The sequence below is a fragment of the Leptodactylus fuscus genome, chromosome 10, assembly GCF_031893055.1.
Source record: "Leptodactylus fuscus isolate aLepFus1 chromosome 10, aLepFus1.hap2, whole genome shotgun sequence".
Classification (NCBI taxonomy): Eukaryota; Metazoa; Chordata; class Amphibia; order Anura; family Leptodactylidae; genus Leptodactylus; species Leptodactylus fuscus.
The window spans coordinates 23,724,243-23,746,747 of NC_134274.1; the positions used below are offsets into that span (position 1 = coordinate 23,724,243).

Genomic DNA, 22,505 nt, shown 5'->3' on the forward strand with positions numbered 1-22,505 from the left:
ATAGATTAAAGATCTGTGAATTGCTCTGTATAAAGTATAAGCCATGAGCGTAGCAGCAGACTGGGCACTGCTGAGGTTAGTGAGCTGGTGTGTTACACATGGAGGAGGGGAGGGGGGGAGCATGAGGCTGCAGTGCATTGTGGGAGGACAGGAAGCTGCTGCTGCAGAGTGACATGTCACAGGGCAGGTAATAAACACGGCTCTGCTGCTGCTGCTGTGTCTGTGGATGTTTGCAGGATTTCTTCAGATAACCAGCAGCATTGTAAATATATTATATATTCGATGTGACGTGATGTATTGTGCTGTGTGTTCTAGTGTCAGGGTGTGTATGATATATGTAGTATACTGTATATTGTAGATTGCTTCTGCTCTGTATCACAGCTCATTGTATGGCGATTGTTTCTGATCCATTGTACACAAAGTAACTTATTATGTATAGACATCCAAATATTGTGATATCACTGGCTATAGGAAGTGTTTGTTTACTGTCAGCTCTCTATATGGATACATATAGTGATACATTTATCTATGTAATGCGCTGCATGTTTATCATGTTGCTTTTAGCATTTAGTAAGAGACGCTATGGAGATTCTGATAAGTGACGTACAAAACCATACACCACAATGATCCTTCTAGGATGCACCCAAAATCTATGTATTTGATACCAAATGGTACATGTGACTCCCTTCGTTACACCTTAAAATAAATACAGCTAGAGATGAGCGAGTACTGTTTGGATAAGCCGATCCAAACAGCACGCTCCATAGAAATGAATGGATGCACCTGGTACTTCCGCTTTGACGGTGGTCGGCCACTTAACCCCCCGCGTGCCGGCTACGTCCATTCATTTCTATGCAAGCGTGCTGTTCGGATCGGCTGATCCGAACAGTACTCGCTCATCTCTATACAGAACCCAAAGATTCCTACAGATCCCCTTTATAAATAAATACAGATTCCTACAGACCCCCTCTATAAATACAGATTCATACGGAATCTGAAGCATTACATATTCATTTCTTTTGCTTATACTAGGTGGGGTCCGCCGGGTTTCCACCCAAAAAATGTGGCAAAGGACTGCATTTCTAAAACAGATGGGGAAGGAGTCCCAGAACGGTGGTCCAGCACAGGTGTGACCCCCCCAGCCTTACTCATATCGCACCATCCTATACCGCAGCGCTTTACAGATATTGTCATGCACTGTCCTATATAAGGTGCACGATTTGGAGTGTGGGTGCAAATCCCTGCAAACATGGGGAGAACATACAACCTTACTGAGTAGAGGCCACAGCCTAGTACTCCTGCTCCTTCATTCTGAGTATTGGTGGGGGTCCTAACACATCAGGTGATCACCAGCGCTCCCAAGATCAATGCCTCCCTTCCCCCAACTTCCTCAGATCATAAAGTGATGGCATATCCTATGTGTCTTCAATTCTTATGCTATGCAAACATTCCATATACCTGACATTACTTGATATTAGCAGTGACCCATTTGGACTATTATTCATAAAGTAATATCTTATATCTTTTTGGCCGCAACAGCTGCACTCACGATGGAGAGAGAAGTGGTAGCTAAGATGGCCGCATCTGCAGATGGACAGACGAAATATGGACAGTCAGTTAAAGGTCTCCTTACGGAGAAGGTCAGCACGTGTGGTGCTGATGTCATCGCGCTCACCAAGCAAGTGCTGAAAGGATCACGCAGCTCCGAGGTGAGAAGGGAGATGTCATGATGACTACAAGACTACAGGGGTGGCGCAAGCCAAAATCCTGCGGGTCTTTGTGGTAGAATGTCCACCATATACATATGATTGTGATCATAAACTATAGGCCACAGGATAGGTCATCAATATCAGATCAGGGGGTCCGACACTCAGGACTCCCAACAACGGGCAAATTTAGGGGTTGATGAGGGCAGTCGCCTCCCCCTTCCATAGAAGATTTGCTTCCCTCTGACTCGCAGGTGGTAGTTGCTGCCAGTGCCAGTCATGCTTCAGCCAGTCAGTGACAGTCATGTAGACCTCTTTAAAAATTATTTCTATACCCCGTTCAAAAAAGGAAAAATCCTGGATGGATCTGCATTTGCCCACTGTTATCTGTCAGTAGCCACCAGCATCAGAACTGCACAGTGGTTGGAACCAAAACCAGACAGCGCCATCCACCATGTGGTGGCTGTGCAAGGCTATTGCAGCTCAACTCCCATTGTTTTCAGTACATGTACACAATAGGGGCATCCTAGACATAGCTCCTTACATCATTATAATGGTATGGGGGCATCAGCACTGCATTTTGTGGACTATGATTGAATATATGACGTCACTTTTTTTCTGTCTTTTATTTTAGTTCCTTGGTCATGCAGCAAGAAACATGGTAATGCAAGAAGACGCTATATTACATTCAGAAGATGTAAGGAAACTATAATATACTTACACATAAACTATCACGTGTAAATTATTAAACCTATATCTTACAAGATTCCTTTACTATGCACGATATATATTTTAGCTGCAATATCAGTCACAGCCCATGGCCAGATGTGGCGCTGTTTCTGTTACTTTAACATTCTGTGGTCTCTAATTCTATACAGTTGTCTCGTGAAATATAACATTGAGATATGACCTGTATCTGTTCGTTCATGGATATTGATCAGGATTAGACTGATCTGCTTTATATCATTATATGTCCTGCTATACATCATTATATGTTCTGCTATACATCATTGTATGTTCTGCTATACATCATTGTATGTTCTTCTATATATCATTATATGTTCTGCTATATATCATTATTTCTAATGCACATCGTGTGATCTTTTCAGAGCCTGAGAAAAATGGCCATTATAACAACTCATCTACAATACCAGTAAGTGCGTTTATTACTGCGATATTCTTCTGTATCATCAGCTGAGACTGTACTAAGTATATCTGTATCATCTATCTTTCAGACAAGAAGCCATCCAGAAGAAGTGAGTGACTTTATCCTTATATCACTAAGTACTGTGTATACTGTTAATAGTGACATTGGTGCAGACTAGCGTGTAGAAATAAGCTGACATGGCCTCCTTAAAGGGATTTTCTAGGACTAATAATATTGATGGCCGTGGCCTCTTCACTATTACCAAACACAGCATTGTATATTATATAGTGGCTGTGCTTGGTATTGCAGCTCAGCCCCATTTATTGGAATGGGACTGAGCTGCAGCATGGTTATGTGACAAACAGATATCAAGTCACTGGCCTGACAAGAGGAAGTAGAGCTCTATATCATAGTCCTGGAAATCCACTTTATGGCCAGGTTTAGACATAGTGATTTGGTGCAGGTTTTTTTTTTTAAGCCAAGTCCAGGAGTGAATCTTAGAGAAGTAAAACAAAGACCTAAAGTCAACTATTTTGTTGTTGACAAAATGCACAAAAATGTGACAAAAATGCATCAAAAACAAGTGAATATAAAAACTTATATCTTCTTAAGGAACATTGCATTGTTATTCGTTTATCAGGCTGAATTACTGCTAACATAGAAGTCTATGGAGGCAGAGGCAGACTGGTGTCTAGGGTCCACCAGTACAATTCATTCTAAGAACCCATTTGATTCGCAAATTGCTAAAGTGTCACCAAAATAAATATATATTTTAGTAATATCCCTCTGCCTAGCCCTTGCCTCCCCTTCCCCTCTCCATAGACTTCTGTGTGTGAGGCCGGATAGAGATACTGGTACTATTAGAGATAAAAGAGAGAGGTGGAAACCTACCCAATAAGTGGAGAAGAAAGATATATCACAAAGTTTCTTGTATCCACCTATGAGACGTTGTTATATCATTGTGGGTATGCTTCTGTCCGTCACTTGCCTCATATTAGTTCTTTGTATGTATTGTATTAGGAATTGTATTGCCCGATGTACAGGAATGACATGTTTAGTCTTCTGTGTTGCGTGCAGTGTTGAGCAGTCCTCAAACCTTCAGGACCAGCTGAAGCATTTACTAAAGTGAGAAGACCCGGACTAGATCCTGCATTGTACAATCTGACCTGCACTGAACCTTTGTTTGCCCGCTATTCAACGCCTCTTAACTGTTCCAGAGGAAAGTCTATACTTGAAGATACTTTTGTGATTCATAGATTATACATTGTAAGGCAGATTTATCAATGTGCGACAGAGGTAAAATTGATGTTTGAGTGTATTCCCCATGGGGTGGTAATGGTGTGAAACTGAGCCATACTATTATTTCACTATAGTGAACTGCATACATACAACCGCTATTATACAATAGAGTCTAAGCCGTGAAACTCAGTCCATTTGTGTGCCGGATTTATGGCCTGAGCCCTAGTCGGGAGACAGACTCTTAGCGTTATAGTTATCTAATCCTGTAGTGATAGTAGTTTATAGGGAGGAAGAGAATCCTAGCATCATAGATAACTATACCGCTAACAGTCCGCCTACCCGCATAGTGTTGAGGTCAGTGAATACTTATCTAACCCCATTCCCACGGATCTGCAGTCTCTGGATGTGATGATGTCTTTGGCTTGGCCTCCGTGCTGCAGACATCGCTGAAATCGCTACCTGCTGCTTGGAACAGACCCAAAATGCACCACCTGGGCCAGCTGAGTGGGCCCCGAATACCATAGGGCCCAATGCACCTGTTACCCTATAGATAGTGCAGCAGCATCCAAAGCGCCATTGCTGCCCCTTGTCAATATATTGTACTCATGAGGTGCTATTACATGTACAGCTGGGTTATTATAACCACACACCACTTCCCGCTAATCCTTTACTGTACCTGTAATTGCATCCTGAAACCACAGCAAGTACAGGGGCAGTGGTGAGCGGCACGCCATGCCAGCTGCATACACGTATTGGCCTATGGTTTGCCATAGTGTAGTAAGGCTTTCACTCTTAGCCACCATTGCCGTATCCTGTGTATACCAGTCTTTATATAGATATTTCCAGATAATACATATATTTTAGATCTGATTCCCAATAATGATTCTCGAGCACCAGAGATTCATCCTGTGGCCACACTGATATATCTGCCCCTTATCTGTTATGTTATTTATTAGGATTTTTATAGGCTTTACTACTTCATGCTGTAAGGTTTATTGGATGTTTTGTACATTATGTAAATATACTGTTCATTTTCTAATGGTTATACCCATTAAAGGGGAGTCTATCATCTCCCCCAAGTATATTCAGCTGTCAGCTCTGTGTTACGGAACACATTATAGTGATACATAACATATTAGATATCACACTTTTATAAATTTGGAGAAAAACAACTTTGACTTCTTAAGCAGATGAGACACTTAGTGCACTGGGGGCGGGCCTTCAACCCTGGGAGCACTTGCTGTTCAGACCCCTTCCATCTTCCATCACCATGCAGTGAGAGTTGCCCCACTCACAGCTAGAACATCACCCATGCTTCAAGAGCAGCGCTCCTGGGGCTGAAGGCCCGCCCCCAGTGCACCAACTGCCTCATTTGCATAAGACTTCAAAGTTGTTTTACTCCAAATCTATTAAAGTGTGACACATAACAATGATATGTTGAGGATCACTGTGACGGTAGCAGTTGAATATACTTACCCTAGCTTCACACTAGTGTTTGGGTTTCTGTTGATCAGGTCCGCATGGGGACTATTATGGGGGTCCACTGGTTTCCCGCTAGTTTCCTCCTTGCAGGAATTTTCTCTCCGTGGATTTTAAGTGGGTGATGTCTTGTACAGAGACTCCAAATAAGATGTGACCCTAGCCTAAGGGAGATTGTAGATTCCCTTTATCTAGTTTGTCGACTACTAATACAAGAGTTATCATACTCTGTGGTGTCTCCGTCTGCTGCCTCCCCCCGTATAGCCAATCCAGGTACGTGTTAGTCCAAAGTCATGGTGGCATCTATGGCCATGACTCTTGGCTCACACTATTGACTGTCTCCTACTATACTATTCAGCTCTGACATTATGTCTAGAGTGGCTGTCCGTTCTAACCCTCCATATACTAATGTCCTTGTGTTTCAAGAAGCAGCCGATCTAAAAAAAAGCAGAACTTTCGGTATAAGGTACTTTTCACACTGTGCGACCCCCATATATGTAGCCTAAGCTCCTTGCTCATCCTTAAAGTGGATTCCTCTTAAGAATTTGTGGCATCCTTCATCCATTAAGTGGAGCCCTGTTGAGAATTTGTGGCATCCATTACCCATTGGAATAATTGATACAGAAGTCTAGGTGCAGAATACCCTTTTTTAATGCATGATAGAGTCAAAGCAGCAAAGGCCACATTCACATCTGCGGTGGAGTCCACCCAAAAATCCATCGATGGATCAGAACAATGCAAAGCCAGCGCTAATGTGAACTTAGCCTCAGCCTATGATGAGCCAAAAGAACAGGACCCACAAGTTCTCCTGTTAGCGCTTACTATGTTAGACTTCTATGTTGTACCGTTCCTCTAATACTCCTCCTGGAAATACATGAGTAAACACAACTGCATGTTCCGAATCCTCCCTATCAGTGGCCAATGCCTCCGCACAATCCGACACCATCTAGTTAGCACTGAAATAACAGAAAGAAGTTGCTTATGTCCAGATATAAAAAAATAAATAAAAAATTCCGCTGTGAATCTGTATTCTGTTAAATGAAGCAAAATGAAATATTTATATTGTGTTGTCTTATTTCTAAAGGCTTGTGAATTTTGTAAAAAGAATATGGTTAACAATATTAAATAATAAAATGTAGAAAATTCTATTTGTCCTTGTGTGTTACCCACCAGGGGCAGATTTATTCATTCTAATTTTTAGACCAAAATTGCACCAGATTTATCACAGTGGCTATGTATATCACTTTTGTAGATTTGGGAAAAATAACAACTGAATTTGTATGCAAATGAGGCAGTTGGTGCACTGGGGGCGGGGCCTCCTTATTAACTGCTATAGCGGCTGCTACAGGGCCTGGAACATCAGGGGGCCTCGCAGCAGCTTTTTTTAATAGACCGTACCTATTTACTTACCGCTCACCGCTGCTGGCGCTTCTGTGGAGTTGGCGGTGAGCAGGAGCCAAGATTGGTAAGTGAGGCTGTAGGCTCGAGAACTCTACAAACACTATTATACTCAGGAAGGAGGGGGGGGGGGGGGTCTTTTTAGATCCCCCAAGTATAATGATAGCCCAGGAGAGGTGAGGGAACATAAAATACATTATTACTTACCTCTCCTGGGCTCTAGCAGGCTCCGGCCCTACGTGTGTGAAGTCCCAGACATCACGTGGGCTGGGGCTTGTGTCCTTATGCATCGCAACGCAAGCCCCGGCTCAAGTGATGTCTCATCCATCATTGAAGATGGCCAACATCTGCGCAAAGTGCCCAGGAGAGGTAAGTAACATTGTTTCTTATGTTTGTATCCTCCCCTGGGTCTATGATTATTATACTCTGGGGTCTGCAAATAACATACTCTGGGGAGACCCCGCCATTCCTAGTTACGCCACTGATGTGCTGATACATTCTCACTAGTGTGAATATACCTAAAGTATTCTGTTTATTATTGTACAAATATAGCATTTCATAGAATAGTATACATAGACTAGGAAATATACAGAAGGAATCAGGGAAACCAGCTGTCTAGTACCGGAGGACTACAAGCTTCAGCACGGCCTGCCAGTCAATAAGTAACTTAGAGGACTGTTGAAATGGTAGAGCATAAAGCACACGTGATTAGCTGTATGTGAACTATAGCATAGTACAGGCAAGGCAGAGGGCAGAGAGTTCATGTGCTATTTATGGTATGGATAGAGGCGGATGGAGAGAAGAATGAAGCTGCAGTGCATTATGGGAAGGCAGGAAGCTGCTGCTACAGAGCGAGGACATGTCCCAGTGCAGGTAATGTCTCTGCTGGAGGGTTTGTGACTATGCATGTGAATGTCAGGAGAGGATTCTACATGGCTGGAAATTATTTACATTTATTCCTCATCAATCTGTTTTTTTTAATCAAAATCTCTATGACAGATTGTGTGTATTATGTCACCCGTATAATGTCAGGAATCTGCGCAGTCCCTACAAAAGCAAAGGGATCATTCTGCAAAACATCAGGACCAATATACTGTATAGTCAGACATACACAGGCCATATTAAATTCTCTATGCTGCTGATCATCACCACCAGCAAAAGGGTGGCTTTTAACTGTGAAACTGACCCGCTATGTGCGCCCCCTGTGCACCTCCATCCTGGGAAGCTCTTATCCGGTCAGCTTTTAGAAGGACACCCTGTAATACTGGCACATTATGGCCACAATGCTCTCCACTGGTGCTGCTAAGCCCAACTTGGACCTCTATAGTGTCTTATGGAACTGTAGGACTTTAATAGGGACATTAAAAGTCCTTATTAGCAAGGCTATGGGCTCGGATTCTAGGTTCACGCTGGCACTCAATTTCCACCCTTTTAGTCCACTTGGGGACCTGATGGACTTGGGACCTTAATGATGGAAATCCTGTCCACTTAAAAAAGCAGTTACCTTTGGAAACTTGCAGACACCATAGACTATAAAGGGGTGCCCCGGGTTTCCTCCAATTTAAGCAGAGTCTAGTGTGAACATAGCATTAATATAGTAAATAATAAATAATAATAAATTGATGATTTTTTATTATATTACTCCATTCTTAATATTGTATTGTATTACAATTGTATTGTTTGTTATTTATGTATATAAGTATTTACATAAGTCGCCTGCTTTTTACTAATTTAGCAGATCTTTACTGCTTTGGACCACAGATGTCAGCCATATACTGGAGTCTGAGTCAGTATGTATGAGTTAAATATGTAAGAAGTTATGCAATGCCTTATATACAGTGTATAATATAAGTGAAAATAATTAATTATGGAGTTGGAGTCAGTAAGTTTTTTCCCAACTTCGACTCCACCCAAAATTGGCCCAAACTTTGTCTCCGGAGCCCTGGTTTTTACTGAGTTTAGTTCTGCTGTGCAGTTAGGAGCAACCACACGACCAGCCTTGGGCTAACAAGGCCATGATGGGGTTTTTTTTGGGACTAGTTACAAAGGTAAAATATGAAGCTCTTGTGGTCTGAGGTTAAGCCTTGAAGATTCTTAATGTTCTCTTAATGTTGATTTGTCTAGTTCTTCCACATCCAGCTGCTGCTCCCAAGGTCTTCAGACCCATGAAGATGTCAAGGTATTAGTGACTGTGATCTAACATTGTATCATCACGTGTTCACATAGTGCTAGATATGTATGACTCACAAATCACTATGACAGACACAAAACCCTTCACTTATTCAACCTCACATTAATATGTATCTGCAGTACTGTGCAAAAGTATTAGGCAGGCATAGAAAAATTGCTGTAACATAAGAATGCTTTCAAATATAATGAAGAAGAGAGAAATCTAAATCCCATCCCTATGCCTTCTATCAGTTCTCCTTGGTAAATTTGCAGACATGTTTTGAAGGAACTTGGCAGGGAGGTTGTTCCCGCCATCTTGGAGAACTAAGCACAGATCTTTTCAAGACAATCAGATTTTGTGATACTCTGTCACAAGGTGGCTACCCTACGTGGATCTGCAGTTCTTGTGTTGTGTATGACAGCCTGCAATGGTTCTGCTAGCATGTCACAATTTTGTATCAAATTGGTACTGGAGTCCTCAAGAAAATTTGTGCCAATTGTAAGAATGGACACATCTAGAGCACTTGATCTTAGAAGACAGAATTGAGGAAACTATCTACCTCTGGTTCTTATTTAAGTCTTCCTTTAGACCATATTTTTGTAACCTTAGGGAATGTTCACACAGAGTTTTGTTGATGACGCATTTATAAGGCAGAATCTGACTTAAGATCTGCGTCACTAAATCATTTCCAAACTCACTTCAATGGGAGTCAGAAGCAGATTTTTTTTTTTCTAGCTGATTTTTCCTCTAGCAATGTCATGATCTATCTTCAGGCAGATTCTGCTTTGCAAAACCCATTGGAAAAAATGTGTTGCGGTTTTTGCCTCCTCCCATTCATTTCAATGAGCTATGCGTGGCAGAATTCACCTGAAGATGAGTCGTGACACTTTTTTTTTTTCTAGTGACGGGTTTTGTGTTAGATTTTTGTTTATTTACTATGTATTTGGTGTATTACTATTGTACCCTGTGTTTATAAGCAATATTTTTACCATCTACAGGAATATTATGGAAAATACTTAAAGAACTCTAAGGATCTCAAAACCAATGCATGTGTAACTCCAACCAAGCCAGTGGCGAAATATATACGGGAAGCACTGTCAGACGTTCATGAAGATGTTTCCTCACGGTAAGGAGTGCAAAAGAAACTTGGATGTATGTATCTTTACATAGCTGTAGGTGATCTGAAAGAAAAAGGGAGGTGCACATATTTTAGATATCTTGGGCCAAAGGTTGTTGCTTGGGTCGTAAACAGAGCACAATAATGCCTATACTATATAAGACGACAACAGGATTACAAGGCTAGGGCTACACAGTGACTTTGGCGGCTGTCACGTTCATCACGCGACTAAAGATTGCGGTGTCATCAGGGGTGTGATGCAGCTGGTTCTCCGCGGTTTTAACCGTATCGCAGAATTTGTAATATCATTGGCCTATGCTAAGGATAGGCATCAATCTTATAAAGCTTGATAACCCATATAATATATGGAGCCATAACTTATATTAGGGGAACAGGGAACGCTCTAGGGAGGGTGGCATGAAAACTTTCATCTGTACAGAACCTGTTGAAAAACTTGAAAAGAATTTTCAACCGGCAACTTCTCCAATGTAAGTATAGGAGTCTCATTGCAATCCCGAGGGTGATGCGACGTCTAGACGGAAACTAATCCAGTAGTGCTCAATCTCCATGCTGCAGTTGCAACATCAACTAGGTCACGATGTGACTCAAGACAACACAGCCACCTTTGGACGCACAATGGAAGTCACCATGTCTAGCTTTAATGGGACAGGAGAGGTGGGACCCTGTTACGGGATGCCCATTGAGCCCAGGCGCTTTAATCCTGGTTAGTCTATTTCTATAACAGGTGATGCATCATAAGGTCCCAATTTGATGTGTTCTTGTACAATCCTAATATGGTGGACATTAAAATTCTTCTTTCCTCTGTTAGTATAGTTTTGGGTTAATGTTTTTTTTACCTGATAGTTGACCCCTGTACTTTTTTGTGTAGCTACTATGGCTGTGGTCTTGTGGTACCAGAGTGTATGGAGAACTGCAGAATTCTGGACCTGGGCAGTGGAAGTGGCCGAGACTGTTACATGCTCAGCAAGTTGGTTGGACCCAAGGGACACGTCACTGGAATTGACATGACCAATGAGCAGGTAAGGATGGCGTCTTCTCTTTATTGCCTCCATCTTCACTGGTCAAACCTCATCCTTTCCTTATATTTCACCTTTCTTTCCTTTTTCATAGTGTTGTAACATTCACCCTTTGACCATTCACTGTGTTTAGATAGAAGTCTCCAGAAAGTATGTTGACTACCACATGCGAAAATTTGGTTACCAGCAACCGAATGTTAATTTTGTGAATGGGTATATCGAAGATCTCAAAGCTGCGGGAATAGAGGACCAAAGCTATGACATTATCATGTAAGTATACTGGGGTGAACGCTTATACGGTAGTATTTATAGTAGGATATTGGTGTCAACAAGTAGTTTGTTCATTGTCCATCATTCTGTGATCTGTGAAGAATGTGCTATAGAATGTTTATTAAAGGTTATCGTCTAAGGCAAAACAGTAACAGAAATCCTGCTTGTCTGAGCTATTAACTATACAGAGAATACCCTAACTGTACATGTCGTGCAATGGACACCCAGGTGCATAGCATGTTACAGTTGCAATACAACTACCAGGGCGGTGTTTTGTAACAAGCCCGGCACCTGTGTATACATCACAAGACCATGGACTAAAACCATGTTTTTCTTTATTGTAGATCTAACTGTGTGATCAATCTTTCCCCTGATAAGAAGGCTGTACTAAGAGAAGCCTACAGAGTGCTGAAGGTAATCTAGGAATACTGTACAATGTCTATATATTGCATAGCTTGGATCATTTGCATGACTTATGGCAGTATTCTGAGTCTCAGTCCCCAGCTTAATGTGGAGTTGCTGGCAGCACACATATCGTCCATGTGCCGCCTATGGCGGTTTACGGTAGATCCAGCACATGCACAAGTTCATGTAGCCTAACATTGTTATTAACTATCCATTGATCTAACTCTATGTTCTCCAACTTGCGCCTCTTCTAGTGTTGAGAAAGTACAACTCCAAGCATGGCCTGCCCAGAGGGGTGAACCTAGCTTTTATGCCGCCTGAGGCGGACGACAGAAAGCCCCCCCCCCCCCCGGAGGGGGCGGGGCGGCGTTAGCAGGCAGAGAGCAGACAAGGAGAGGACCTGCTCTCTGCCTGAGCGTCAGGGGAGGCCGGTGGAGCAGCGCTGCGTCCACAGGGCCTCCCCAATCCACCGCTCGCTTCCCGTGTCGGGCTGCCGAGACAGTGATTCTAAGCCAGTCCAGGACAGCTTGTCCTGGACTGGCTTAGGTCAGCAAAAATGCCCCCCCAGGGGGGCACAGCATAGCTCCGCCTGAAGCGGTCGCTTCAGGTTGCCTCATGGGAGGTGCGGCGCTGCCTGCCCAAGGCAGATTTGTCATAACATGATGGTAGTTGTAACTGGAGAGTGACACAATGGAAACCATTGAAATTGGTGGATTGGTTATGCAAGAATATAATATTCAATGGTTATTCCATGTGTGCATGTTAAAACTAATGCACAATAATAAATATGCCCTATTGTTGTCCTATATTGCATCTTATTGTTAAAGCTAATGCACATGGAACGGTAAAAAGGTCTGCCATATGGGTACATGTGCCATCTATTGTACTTCCATATGCATACAAAGGTATACAAAGGGGGGTTATTTCTGTGAAGTAGTACCATGCTCCATCTGACTCTGTAGGTACAAAGTATTCTGTAGATGCCTATAGGAGTTAGTCCATAGTCCACCAGAGCCTGGACAAGGATACTCTATGGCTCCATACTGAAGGAGTCCTACAGGCGTTGCGATATGTACATAGCCCCTTACAGAGGTCAGGGTATGAGGCTAACTACATGGATGTGACAATCATTCCTGTAACTCACGATAAAACATTTCCCCATATAAAACAAGCTGGAGATCTCGATGTGTCGGGTATCTGGAATTTTCAATGTCACAGCATTTAGAAAGAACATTTTGTCCCGCAGGACGGAGGAGAGATTTACTTTAGTGATGTCTATTCTAACAAGCCAGTGCCTGAGGAATTAAAGCAGAATAAAGTGCTGTGGGGTAAGTCCGGGTGAAGAACGTGCTATGGAAAGTTTATTAAAGGGTATCGTCGGAGATTAGAAAGAATAATACAGCGTCACTTCTGTCCATGCACGGGGTCGGATACTGCTGCTTGGCTTTATTCCATGTTTTGGAATAGATTTTATAAATGAACAATTCTAAACCAGACAATGCAACACCAAGAAGCTAAAAAAATCTTGGCACATACTTGCCGATCACCAGCCTTAGTAGTCACATGCCATATATACTGTATATGGTGAGGCCCGCAGTAGTCTGTGCTGTTTGGCATACGTCCCTCAAGGGGAAAATACAAGGGCTAATGGGGACCACTAGACCATAAAGTGGACACCAGACTTTACAAATATCGTGAGACAAATCTAGATCTGATTTTCAATCTGCTGGCTACATTCTTTGAACGCGGTGTGCATTATGGCTTGGAGCTGCTGTTTTTGTTTGGTAACCTGCCATACTCCAATTTCACAGGGTGTATGATAGAAGACCAATGATCCCCGCTATTTAATCCTGTGCTTGTCTATTAGGAGAATGTATTAGCGGGGCCCTTTCCTGGAATGACCTCTATCTGATTGCTGAAGAGATTGGGTTTAGTCCGCCACGTCTGGTGACCTCCAGCTTTATCACAGTGAACAATAAAGAATTGGAGGACCTTCTTGGTAAGTTTCCAGCATTCCTTGTGCTGCTAATAAGGCTGGGTTCACATCTGTACTTGATGATGCAGGCACGGAGTGCCATATTGATTGATATTGTCTCTTCACCACTTACTAAGAACAGCACCATTTATCGTATTGTGGCTGTGCTTGGTATTGCAGCTCCGACCCATTCATTTGAGTGGAACCGAGCTGCAACACAGTCATGTGACCAACGGACATGATGTCAATGCCTGAGAGGAGGAAGTGGAGTTCGATATTATAGTCCTGGACAATCAGTAGACACCCAAATTAAAAGGGTACTATGGCCTGTTTCTTAAAGGATGTTGAAGGGTGGGCCCCCAGAATAATTTTAACTGCTCGCCCCACGGAACCTCATTCTGCCATGTGGTTCTATACTTAGTGAACACCTTATGCATTTCCTAAGGTTTTACTGTATTTATGTGAGCTTGTATGACTACAGTAAAATGTGACTTCAAATGCTGCGAGATTTTTTCGATTGTTTAATTTCCTCCCATCTGGTATCTTTGCAGCCCACACTTTAGCCAGAGACCTTGATATGTTATCTGACTGATGTACGTAAGGAGGAAGGAAAAATGGAGTTTTCAATGCAAGAAACCATCTGTAACCTTGAGACATTACATAATGAATTTGCACCCTGGTGGCCGGGCCTGGAGTGCAGGCAGTGCTGTAGTGTAATGTCTTACCCCGACGCTTCTATAAGTTCCCCTACAAGGGTTAATAATGGCCCTACAAGGTGCTTAATGCTACTTGGCTTATTTGTTGGCATTGTCAGACCTGGGTTCTAGAGGAGAGGATTCTGCTGGCCCATGTTTTACTATACATATATGTTCTTAGTTATTTATGAATCAGTCCATAAGGCCGGATTCACATGGATGTATTTGGTCTATGACATTTAATCCATATATCGGTCATATTTCCTAGAACAATGAGCAGGGACCCGGACTCTGAGCATCATCGTCACAATGTGTTACTCTAAAATTTGCCGCAGTGAACTCTGCAACAGCTATTTTTTTTCTTGAAATAGGCCATTACCTTCTGAAGAAATAAGCCGCTATCTACTTATCAATCCGCACTCCTGCTCATGGCAGCCTCCACCTCTGCTTCTAATGGGGAAGTGTAGGCGACTGTGGGCAGGAGCCGGGTTAGGTAAGTACATAGCGGCCATTACCGACTGGAATCATTTACTGGGCCTTTAAAGGGATATTCTACTGTGTGGGCGGGGCAGCAAAGGGGGCATTGACTGTGGGGCCAGTAAGGAGGCAATGTACCATGTGGGTGGTAAGTAAGGGGGACTTCATACTGTATGGGGGCCAGAAAAAAGAGGGTGCTGTACCATGTGAGGGCCAGTAAAAGGAGTATTATTCAGTGTGGGCACAGGTAACCTGGTCTTTATACCATGTGGTGTTGGTAAAGGGACGTTATACTGTGCGGGGGCCAGTAAAAGATGCGTTATACCACGTGGGGGCGTTATTCTGTGTAAGGTCAAGCAAAGAGTGCAGTATACCACGTGGGGGCAAGTAAAGGTGACGTTGTATCCATAATGGAGACCAGTAAAAAGTTTGCTATGTGGCCCGATCTTTCATGTCTATCATGGTGTGTGACCAGCTCCCCTACATAATACATAGGGTTTCCTAGATCTTCCAGTGTCCTGGTACATGAGCCACTCAATATACAGATGTCTAACACAAAAAGCATTTTTTTAAATTTTGTTTTTAGGTGACCTCAGGTTTGTCTCTGCCACGTTTCGCCTCTTCAAGCTCCCACAGAACTCCTTGAAGGAGAAGGGTATGGTTATTTACAATGGAGGAATCACCGGCTGTGAAAATGAGATTGAGTTTGATACAAACGTTACATTCAAGGTATAAAATTATTGTAATATTACCAAAATAATACAGAATATGTGTATGGAATCACATGGCCTCCATTTGCTGCCAAGGTGCAGTAAAAATTCTTTCAGTAACGCTTCTAGGATACAATATATTTGTATATATATAGTGTCTGATATAGTCTTTCCTCTCTCACTCCTTCCCCCTCCCCTTTCCATAGACTTCTATTGTTAGCTGTAATACAACTCCTCTAGCAAGAGGCAGAGCAGAGATATCTGAGTGAAAATCAGTTTGTGTGTGTGTGTGTGGGGGGGGGGACCAAAAGTGTATTTTCTATAATAATATTTATCACAAAACTTCTTACATACAGTTAGACTTTTGATTTATACAAAGTTTGTTGAACAGTTAGTGACATTTAGGTTATCCATGAGGGTGTACAAATACTGTTATATTTTTCCATTATAGGAAGGAGAAGCTGTATCAGTGGATGAAGACTTGTGGAGTATCCTGAAGACTTCCAGATTTTCTGATGAATTTTTATTTCACTCCTTGAGAAACGGAAATCCTCCTGCACAGTGCAGCAAGGAAAAGGTGAGGTATAGAAGAGTAATGGTGACTCAATGGAGAACTGGACTTAAAGGGGTATTCCATCTTTAGGTCCGTAAAGCTTAAAAACTATGTAGATGAAAAAGTATACTACTTTATAATAGACTGTTTTAATTCCTTAGTATTTTCCAGGTATTAGCTTCCTATATACATGTTGTGAAGTGATGGTATATATCAGGATTTGCCATCACTTTCTGATTAGTTGTCGATCAATCCTATAATCGAAGGGTATGAAGCTCTGGTATAACCAGGGCTGTTTTAACATATTGGTAAAGTCAGTGTAAATTTTTCAAAAGTGGGCCCCATCCGCACCACTTATGACATACTTCCCGGCTTTTAGAGGACACAGATACAGACAAATATGGTGGTATGCTAAGGGTATGTTCACACAGTGGAATTTGCATTCCGCCGTGTGAACATTCCGCGCGGCTAGCCGTGACAAGATGACAGTGCAGTGCACCGGCATCCTGTTGCGGAATTCCGCTCCGGATTAGGCCCGAATGAATGGGCCTAATTGGGAGGGAGCCTCGCCCCGCGGCTGAGACATCTGCAGCAAGATAGGGCAGCTCGCTTCTTTTTTTCGCTACTAGCTAGCGGAAAAAAGAAGCGAGTGGCTCCCATTGAAGTCAATGGGAGCCGTTCTTGAAAGTGGATCTTGAGGCGGATTCCGTGTCAAATTCTGCTCCATAAAACTCAGTGTGAACATACCCTAAGTGCACCACAGCAAATGCTTTTGCGTTAAGCCATGCCCCAAATCCTGCTCATGTCCCTTATGACCCTGGCTCTTCCTACCAACAATAATAATAGTATAGGATCCTTCAATGTAGTTCACACCCCACAATATAATGTCCCTAAGTGGCCCTACATAGTATAATGTTCCGTGCACAGTATAATGTCACCTTAGTAGCCCCACACAGTATATTATCTCATAGGTGGCCTTACACAGTATAATGATTTCTTGGTGACCCCCTCATATATAATGTCCCCTAAGTGGCTCTAAGTATTATAATGCCATGTACCTACAGTCTTAAAGTCCCTACATTATAGAATAACCCCATAATATAATGCCCCCTAACACCATAGGGCCCAATGCAGGTGCTTGGTTAGTACAGCCCTAGGTGTAGCACTATGTTTTTGTGTTGAGTTATGCCCCGAACCTTGCCCAAGTACACGACTGTCTAAAGGACCATTACACCTGATTACTTTTACTTTATAGGAATCTATGTCACATTGTGTAATATAGAATTGTCTCTGTAAAAATCCAGCTTTTGTTACATTTTAACTTGCAATAAATGATGGTATCAATGAAAACTCACCAGATGCGAGATTCTCTGGGATGACCGAGGCCCCTAGGAAGAAGGGACTGTATGTACTAAGACATGAGAAAGGAATGTTCCTAGGAAATATGCGGTATCGCACTCTGACCTTGTGCTAGGCTGCAGCATGAAAAATGAACTTCTGAAAGGACAAAACATCTTTAATGATAGCATTACTGAAATCAAGGGGATTGCTGGTGCCACTGCTGGTGGTCCACGTGCCCTTCATTACAGTACCCAAAACAGCGCCATTCTTGTCTAGAGGCTATGTCTAGTACTGCAGCTCAGCCCAATTCACTTAAGCATGACGTGGCATAGCATGACTCAATTGGTTTTTGTCTGGCAGATTTGAGGCTTTGGTACGTTGGTTAGTTACTGTTCACATATTACATGCCATTATAATTTAGGGACTAATTGAATTGTCAGAGCTACACTGTAAAGCATAGGGGATAAGCAGAGCAGCTGCCTGACCCGCTATTGATGGGTCCCAATGATCTCAGATTCCTTGTAATGACCATAGCCAAGCTGGTCATATCTGTATTAAAACAAAAAATCTTGTTCATCATATTTTTATCTTTTTTTTTTACCTGTTAGGAAATCATCAAGGATCCATTTCATCTGGCAGAAGAGCAGAACAAACAGCCCTTACCTCCCAGTTCTAGTAGCTGCTGTGGACCGAAAGGATGTTGCTAGGAGCGAATGGTTAAAATAACAATTCTGCTGCACTTTCCGTAGAATTCGGTGCTATTCTTCCATTATTCCTCCTGGAAATACATGCAGAAATTAATAGCCGGGTCTTAACATTCCCTTTGATAATTGGTTATTGCCAGATTATGTAAAGATACATTCTATTGAGAGGAATAGCGACACTAATTTATTTATAAATTTCCAGGAGGAATAACAGAGGGATGTCATAAATCAGCGATCTAACAAAAGTAAAAGTATTTATTGAGAAAGACATGATAACTGTTCCTCTTTAAGCCTATCCAATATTTTGGAATAAATTCATGTTTGGGTAAAAAAAATTTGATTTGTGGCCTATTTTTAGGATAGGTCATCAATATTAGATCTACAGGGGATCCGCACCCGGGACCACCGCTGATGACAAGTACTACGGAAATGCTTCACATTCATCCTACAAACTGTAATGGTGAATGTAGGTAGTGGCAGAACTAGGAATGGCTAGGCTCCAAGGTGAACATTTGACATGGACCCCCCTTCCCTCCCTGACCGACCCAACCCCCCCCCCCTCCCCAGACCCCAGAGTATAATGATCGGAGACCCAGGAGTAGATATGAAGATAAAAAAAAACGCTGTTATTTACCTCTCCGGCACACTCCCCACTGATGTCGGCCATCTTCAATGATGGACCAAATGTCACATGGGTCATGCCTGTGTCACAACGCATAATTATGCAAGCTCGGCCCACATGACATCTGGGACGTCACCAAATAGGGCCAAAGCCTTCTGGAGCACAGGAGAGGTAAGTAAGTATTTTATATGTTCCATCACCTCTCCTACCCTCCGATTATTCTACTTGGGGGTCTGAATAGACCCCTGAATATAATGATAGCAGTATTTGTGGGTTTTGCGGGCCCGCAGCCTTACTTACCAATCCTCTCTCCTGATCAGAGCCGCATTCAGACAAGGTGAAGTGCCAGCGACTGTAAGTAGGAGAGAGGATCAAGAAGTAAATAGAGTCGATACCTCCTGGAGTAACTCTTGGATATATACTATACTAACTCCCAGCCTAGACAACCCCTTTTAGGGGCCTCAGTAAGGATTGGCAGTGGCCATGCTGCAAGGAATATCTGTCATAGACGCAAAGTCAGGAACAAAGCAAGAAGTGTCACCAGAAAAGCAATACCAGGTGTCAAACCACATGACAAGGAAAGATCAAAAGTCTTAATGTAAAAGCTATGGAAAGTACAAGCACCGGACTAGGGGGCCCTTTGTAGAACAAATATTGTACGTGCAAATATTACCTATCACCTACCTATTACTAAATAGGTCAACACTGATTTTGTTTGCCTTGTTTCTGTCCTGTAAGTCCTCTCTATAGCCGGTCAGCCGGCCCTTATCTTCTGTGAGCCAGGAAACTCTCCTAAGAAGCAGCAGGTCTCAAGAGATAGCAAAAGGATTGGTGTTTGGGGTCGCCTGTAGCAATGATGACAAGGGAAGGAAGATTCAAGTCGGCCATCCTCTGTGCCTGGATAACATGTCAGCATCTATATAATAATAAACTGGGTGGTTATTAGATAATCTATACAGTTAATAAGTGTATGGAGTTATAGGCTGGCATGTTGTATGTAGTACACAGAGCGTACAATAAGCACACGAATGCTCAGGAATCGGATGAACTCGAGAGGGACCCAGGGCAAATGTAACATCGAAAAGAAAAACATACTCGCCTGTTCCTATATGTGAGTGAGGAGGAGGACAGAAGAAGAGCAGGCCCGAAAACAACAAGGACCGGTGCCAGAGCCCAGGAGAGGTAAGTAATACTTCCTCTCCTCCTACTAACCTCCACCGCTCATTATACCCCGGGATCTGAAGAGAGGAGACTTTTCCACGAATTTTGACAGAATCTGCACAAGAAAGACATACTGGATCCTCTGATGCAGGTGTGAACATAGCTTTATATCTTCTCAACACTAATCTAGAGCACTAAACCTAGAAATGAATGCTAAAAGTAGACAAGAAATATGGTTGCCCTCACTGTATTTCACTGCAGCGTTTGCTGAACCATCCCGACACAAAGAGTTGTGAAGAAATTCTGCAATGAACAAAAGTGTTAATCTGTAGAATCTGTGGATAATCTGTATGATCTGTTCTATATCCAATTGGAGGGCATCTGAGCAGTCAGGGCATAACTAAGGGTCAAGGCTTAAATGGGTATTCCCATGGAAATTAGTTATTGCCTATCTATAGCAGGGTGAGGGTGACTTAAAATGGTCTACATCATACATAGTTACATAGTAGATGAGGTTGGATGAAGACATCAGTCCATCAAGTAGATTCTATAACCCTACAATCCCCTACAGTGTTGATCCAGGGGAAGGCAAAAAACCCCATAAGGCTCATGCCAATTGCCCCATTTCAGGGGAAAAAATTCCTTCCCAACTCCAATCTGGCAGTCAGTATAAAAACCCTGGATCAACGTGTCCTTAAAATCTGGAGTCCATAACCCGTAATATTGTTCTCTTCAAGAATCCAGGCCCTCTTACAACAGAGCTGGATAATAATTCACTTGATAGTCCAGCTCTGTTGTAAAATAAAGCCGTCATTGTATCCTGAAGAGCGGTCTCTTATCTCTCTGCCCCCCAGAAAGGGAGTTGTGTCCCCCTCCCCTCTCCATACACTTCTACTGCTTGAACAGACATCTGCCCCATGTCAAATGCATACCCGGATGGAGAGAAGTAAATTAATAAACTGCCAATTGTATATGTGACCCCCTGAAAGGAGCAGTTTGCATAAAGCAGATGCTGTAGTTAATACCAAGCCAGGCCACATTACAGCAGTCATTAGCCATTTTATTCTGAGGGACCTTTACCTAAGACCCTTACTCGAGGGGGGAGGATTATCAGAGAAATGGACCGATTGGGTGAGCATGGAATTATGGGAAGCAGGGGTGTAACTACCGTGGTAGCAGCAGTAGCAGCTGCCACAGGGCCCGGGCCATTAGGGGCCCGGTGACAGCCGCTACCGCTGCGTTTTTTTTTTGTTTTCTTTTAAATAGTCCGTTACGGGCCCCATTCACTTGCTGATCCTGGCTGGGCCAGGATCGGCAAGTGACACCGCGGGCCCCACAAACACTACCATTATACTCGGGGGTCTTTGCAGACCCCCGAGTATAATGATCAGCGGACCGGGAGACGTAAGGAACATAACAAACACTGTTACTTACCTCTCCACGATCCTGCCTCCGGCCTCCCTCATTCGTGTCTGACGTCTCTGACGTCACATGACCCGGGTCTGCTTCCCGGGTCATGTGACGTCCGACGTCATTAATGCAGGACAAGAGCGGCAGCCGACAGCCTAGGAGCCGGGCACAGGTAAGCAACTGTTTGTTTTTTTTTAAATGATTTTATTCCCCCGGGTCTCCGATTATTATATATTATTATATTATATATTATTATACCCGAGTATAATAATTGTTTATGGATGTCCACAGTGGGACATAATACTGTGTGCAGGGGTCACTATTGGGGTTAATACTGTGTGCAGGGACCACTAAGGGACATAATACTGTGTGCAGGGGTCACTATTGGGGTTAATTCTGTGTGCAGGGGACACTATTGGGGTTAATACTATGTGTGCAGGGGTCACTATTGGGGTTAATACTGTGTGCAGGGGACACTATTGGGGTTAATTCTGTGTGCAGGGGCCACTATTGGGGTTAATACTGTGTGCAGGAGCCACTATTGGGGTTAATACTGTGTGCAGGGGACACTATTGGGGTTAATACTGTGTGCAGGAGACACTAATGGGGTTAATACTGTGTGCAGGGGCCACTATTGGGGTTAATACTGTGTGCAGGGGCCACTATTGGGGTTAATACTGTGTGCAGGGGACACTATTGGGGTTAATACTGTGTGCAGGGGACACTATTGGGGTTAATACTGTGTGCAGGGGACACTAATGGACATAATAGAGTTCTGAGGAGGGGGTCGGTTGAGGTCTTCAGCGTCGGTTTGGGGGGGGGGGGCCCATGTCAAAAGTTCGCCACGGGGCCCCGCCATTCCTAGTTACGCCACTGATGGGAAGGGTCT

At 43.1% G+C, this 22,505-nt stretch overlaps 1 protein-coding gene across 4 annotated transcripts; it reads left to right on the forward strand.

Moving 5' to 3' along the window:
* The first annotated feature begins 145 nt into the window (after positions 1–145).
* Positions 146–18,651, forward strand: BORCS7 (BLOC-1 related complex subunit 7). 4 transcript variants are annotated; one of them, XM_075257556.1, is made up of 15 exons: positions 146–187; positions 1,540–1,709; positions 2,341–2,403; positions 2,816–2,859; positions 2,942–2,962; positions 9,094–9,148; positions 10,138–10,265; positions 11,146–11,296; positions 11,427–11,563; positions 11,908–11,977; positions 13,215–13,296; positions 13,836–13,967; positions 15,702–15,844; positions 16,277–16,402; positions 18,328–18,651. In XM_075257556.1, the coding sequence occupies exons 2-15, from the start codon at positions 1,551–1,553 to the stop codon at positions 18,424–18,426; spliced, it is 1,410 nt and encodes a 469-aa protein (XP_075113657.1). In that variant the 5' UTR covers positions 146–187; positions 1,540–1,550; the 3' UTR covers positions 18,427–18,651. The 4 variants fall into 4 exon arrangements, with proteins under 4 accessions (XP_075113657.1, XP_075113655.1, XP_075113656.1 ...); XM_075257553.1 differs by lacking the exons at positions 146–187; positions 1,540–1,709; positions 2,341–2,403; positions 2,816–2,859; positions 2,942–2,962 and adding an exon at positions 7,668–7,842; XM_075257554.1 differs by lacking the exons at positions 9,094–9,148; positions 10,138–10,265; positions 11,146–11,296; ... (5 more) ...; positions 16,277–16,402; positions 18,328–18,651 and adding an exon at positions 3,931–6,654.
* The last annotated feature ends 3,854 nt before the right edge of the window (positions 18,652–22,505 follow it).

Bases quoted from the DNA above. Each gene is read 5' to 3' on its own strand.
- BORCS7 (XM_075257556.1), top strand. From the start codon at position 1,551: ATGGAGAGAGAAGTGGTAGCTAAGATGGCCGCATCTGCAGATGGACAG. The intron at 2,404-2,815 runs GTAAGGAAACTA...TGATCTTTTCAG, and splicing joins CTATATTACATTCAGAAGAT to AGCCTGAGAAAAATGGCCAT. The intron at 11,297-11,426 runs GTAAGGATGGCG...CACTGTGTTTAG, and splicing joins TTGACATGACCAATGAGCAG to ATAGAAGTCTCCAGAAAGTA.